This window comes from Phalaenopsis equestris, unplaced genomic scaffold (genome assembly GCF_001263595.1).
Source record: "Phalaenopsis equestris unplaced genomic scaffold, ASM126359v1 Scaffold000002, whole genome shotgun sequence".
Classification (NCBI taxonomy): Eukaryota; Viridiplantae; Streptophyta; class Magnoliopsida; order Asparagales; family Orchidaceae; genus Phalaenopsis; species Phalaenopsis equestris.
In genome coordinates, this window is record NW_018164444.1 from 75,282,889 (window position 1) to 75,287,242 (window position 4,354).

At 34.8% G+C, this 4,354-nt stretch overlaps 1 protein-coding gene across 1 annotated transcript in view; it reads right to left on the bottom strand.

Moving 5' to 3' along the window:
* The window catches only part of LOC110038547, a 15,246-nt gene extending 12,325 nt beyond the window's left edge, over positions 1–2,921 (bottom strand). The window contains exons 1-4 of the mRNA XM_020743422.1: positions 2,598–2,921; positions 2,470–2,519; positions 2,282–2,387; positions 2,130–2,188 (exon numbers count right to left, since the gene is read on the bottom strand). Of these exons, the coding sequence (XP_020599081.1) occupies positions 2,130–2,188; positions 2,282–2,387; positions 2,470–2,519; positions 2,598–2,714 (332 nt within the window). The 5' untranslated portion in view covers positions 2,715–2,921. The remainder of the gene's footprint in view (positions 1–2,129; positions 2,189–2,281; positions 2,388–2,469; positions 2,520–2,597) is intronic.
* Between the last annotated feature and the right edge of the window lie 1,433 nt (positions 2,922–4,354).

Genomic DNA, 4,354 nt, shown 5'->3' on the forward strand with positions numbered 1-4,354 from the left:
GATTTTTGTGTGTATATATATATATATATATATATATATCAAAAGGTCCACTACGTTTATCTCACTTCCTTTCCTCACCCTCATAACCAACCAATTTGTTTTCTTGTTTTCACAGCTCAAAACACCATAATTTATATGAAGACATACAAACTTATCGCTCAATTTGTATTTATATATCTAACACCCTAAATTTTTACATTCATACCATTCAATTCCTATGCATTTACATATGTAAACTTCAATTTTTTACACTGCCACCTTTCTTATGCATGAAAATGTGTATTTCACTTTTCAAAAATTAAAATGGTGGTATTTTTTATGTGATGTGAAAGATATGGGGCGTATATATATCAAAATGCAAAATTTAGGTGTTAGTTATGTAAATACATAGGAAATGAGTGGAATATGTAAATGCGCCTAATAAAAATATGATCAGCAATGTAAAACATGAAAACGAGCCATCATATGTAATTACCATCATATTTTTCTAAAGGAGTCATAGGGCAGTTAGAACTTTGCGTGAAGCTTCTAGGGATCTCCTCATGTTTACTGTCTGCGACATCAATTCAATACCATCTAAGATCTCATTTATTTTTTATGTTATTTTTATTTTAATTTTAATTTTAATTTGTTTATATTTTGATTTAAAATAAAACATTTTCGTAATTTAAAATAAAATAAGGTCACTCAAAACATCCAAAAATTATTTTGAGTGTTCTCAAAAATATGTTAACTTGTTTAATATATATATATATATAACACTAAATAAATATATTTTAAAAATAAAAATAAAAAACAAATTTGATCCCAAACAAAACGTATGACTATAACTTCTGAAGGAAAGAAAAGAATAGTTGGGATGGATTCAGAAAAAGGAAAAAAAATGTCAATTTTTGGGTAGAGATGTAAAATTTGACAACAAACCACAAATTAGAGACTTCTTTCTTCTTTCACATTCCTAGCATTCAAAGCAGTAGCAAAAAAGCACATCAATAATTAGATATGCAAACAAAAAGGTTTAGACATTATTGATGTGCTTCAAATATAATCTTGCTGAATAAACAAACATAAAGGTTTAGATATTAGATATGCAAAAACATAAAAACTCTGTGGTTTGCATGTAAATGACTAGATAGTTTTCCAAATAATAGATAGAGTGAACTTAAGCGATGAGATTAACAAACTGCCATGAAAAGTTTATGAAAAACAACAGTTAAATATTAACATTTGAAAAATAATTTGAAATCATAGTGCAAAATTTCTTATAATTTGTGTGCATTATATAAAGCCATCTAACATTAGAGTGAAGATCTCCCTCTGGCAGCCATAGACCACATGAGCATCAAATTTTCATTTCCTCCATCTTCCTATTTTAAATCCTTTGACTCAGTCATCCCCAGACACCCTTATTCTAACTTAAAAAAAAAATAAACATTTGCTTGAATAATTTATTAAGCATCAACAGTCCAATATTTTATCAGCGTTCGTAGTAATCTAACACTATTACAAAAATCTCAGCCTAAAACAATCATAAAACAGCTTCAATTCAATATTTAATGTCTTATAATTTAGAGTTAATAATCATAAATTTTGTAATCTAAAACTATGTTTCATGACAATATCAAAATTATTTAAATCACTAATAATAGCAAGTACTTGGGGTTAGGACCAACTTAAGAATTCCGAATTCTGATTGACCTGGTATCTCTAAAGTTTTGACCCGTTCACATTTTGGGTTGACCCATGAACTCGAAATTGTCCCACCAACCCAAAATTAACTCACCAGCTCAAATTTGACCTGAATAGCTATTATGCCATTATGCTAAATAGGTTATTTGAGTCGGAGACAGAGTCAGTCTGGTAGAAGCCAAGTTAGTTCAATTTCGACTTTATGACACATGTAATAAATAGGTAGGGATCGCTCATCATACAGATGCAATTTGCATGTGCAGAGTCCGCATGCATGCGGACTACTAGCATGCATGGGTACAACGGTGTACAACATAGTTGTACAAACAGTCTGCATGCATGCGGGCTCACTACCTAATATTGTACCCTACCTGTGACACATACCAAACAGCCTTTGACTTTCATGCAGATCATACAGAATTTAGTATAATTAATCCTACCTGCGCATGCAGTATCTGAACTCCTGGCTCCGTATTCTGTCGATCTCTCCTTCTTCCAGCTAAACAAATACAAACAGAAAAACTCTATTCAAATTTAAAAATGGCAGACAGTTTTGTGGAACGAAACGAAATCAAACCGAACAAAACCTCACCGGATCGCTCTCGTATACGAGCTCATAGCAGACGGCGGATGTACATTTCAGGGCGCAATTCTCCTTCTCGATCGACGATGACCTGCATCGTGTTCCCCACAGCCCACTTCTCCGCCATCGAAAGAAACCCTTTTTCAGATTAATGGACAGAAAACGATCTAGGGTTTCGAGTTGTGAATACTACCTACCTCTCAATGTCGGCATAGCAAGCCTGTTTCCTCTCGCTTATTTCCATGTCCTGCAATTGAAACCAGATTATAGTTTGGAGCAATGCATAGACCCGGGGACAATAGAGAGGGAGGGAGAGGTGGATTACGGAAATGGGGTCGGGAGAAGAGGGGTTGCCGGCGAGGATGGAGGTGGTGCTGAAACAGAGGAGGGTTGCGACTGCGAATTTGAAGAGGGTTGCCGGAGAGGGTTTCGGCTTGGCCATCTTATGATCCGATGCGGACGTCTTCTAGGGAAGAGAGGGAGAGGAGAGAGTGGAGGAGATTAGGTTGCCGTTTAGGTTTTCCATCAATTATAGGGTATCAACCCCATTTCCCGACCATTACCTAGAAAAAATTGCACCTGTGCCCTAGTAACGTCTTCAAACGGAAAACAGGCACCGCAGCCCTCGCGCGCGTTTCCTCTCTCTCTCTCTCTCTAGAATTTACAAAAGATATCTCTCTCTCTCTCTCTCTCTCTCTCTCTCTCTCTCTCTCTCTCTCTCTCTCTCTAGAATTTACAAAAGATATCTCTTTCAGTGTGTGGAAACTCTCTTGAAAGATGTGATTTGAATATGTGATCTTATAGTGAAAGATTATGCTCTCTTTCGTATATGATCTTCTGAAGAGTTCTCGTGTTGTACCATTCATTTGATCCTTGTCCCCTCTATATCTGAAATCCTCGTTTACATACTCCCGTTCTTCTGCACTAAGTGCTCACTTACATCCCTACTTCGTACCCCCTCTTGCGTTTTTGCCCACAACCAACACCTTTGTGATCGTACGTACGTAAGATACCACGTAATTTTTATGTATTTACATACCTAACAAGTAAATTTTAATATTTACACAAGTGCAATTTTGGAGGTGCATTAAAAGTTGTATTTCACATTTTAAAGGATAAAAGGAGCTTTTATTGTATCAAAGACTCTAAATCCTTTTATTTACTCACGGAGGTCTCCCCCTCCGTGCATTCTTTTCGTTTCGCACTGTCATATGCAGTAGAAGAAAAACTAGAGATGAGGAAAAGAAGAATGTTGTGAGGTGAAAATTCTAATAAAATAATCCGTTAAAATATCCACAAGGCATATCCATCTATCACTCTCTTGTTTCGTCGTGACTAAAAAGATTTCTCGCTTTTTTCAAGCCAGCTCGGCAGAAGATTGGCGAGTGCTCGAGGATCACTTGAGAAGAGAATGGAATAGGATTTTTTTTGACACTTTTGTAAGTTCAATGGGAGAGGGGACGAAAAGAAGGCATAGTGGTCAAATAGAGACCTCCGTACGTAAATAAAATGTTTCAGGATCTTGATATGTAAATAACGGGATTTGAAGTCCTTATAATGTAAAAACCCCAAGATAAAATAATGATATTTTTTAGGGGCGTTTACAAGTATTGACTCAATTCTTGTGGATTTTTGTATCACACACTAAGACATTTATATTTATATGTGACACTTAATTCTTCTATATCACATAAAAAATGGCATTGGTCACAACTTTTTAATAGTCAAATCCACACTTTATTGTATAGGTCAAGTGTTGTGTGTGTAAATATAAAAAGTTTAGATGTGCAATAAGTATATCCATAAGAATTGTGTGTTATGCATTTAAGTTTTCTTATTTTTTATGTGATATGAAATGGGTGGTATAAATATAAAAGTTAAAGTTGAGGGGCTAGGTATGTTCATATAAAGAAATTAGGTCATATATATGTAGATGCTCACAGACACAGACAGACACACACACACAAGGAAACTAGGTGATATTACTAAATCCGACAAATCTATTGAATTCCCATATTTAACGAAAGATTGCAATTTACCACAAAAAAAGGTAAGAATGTGATTTAAAATCATAATGAATTT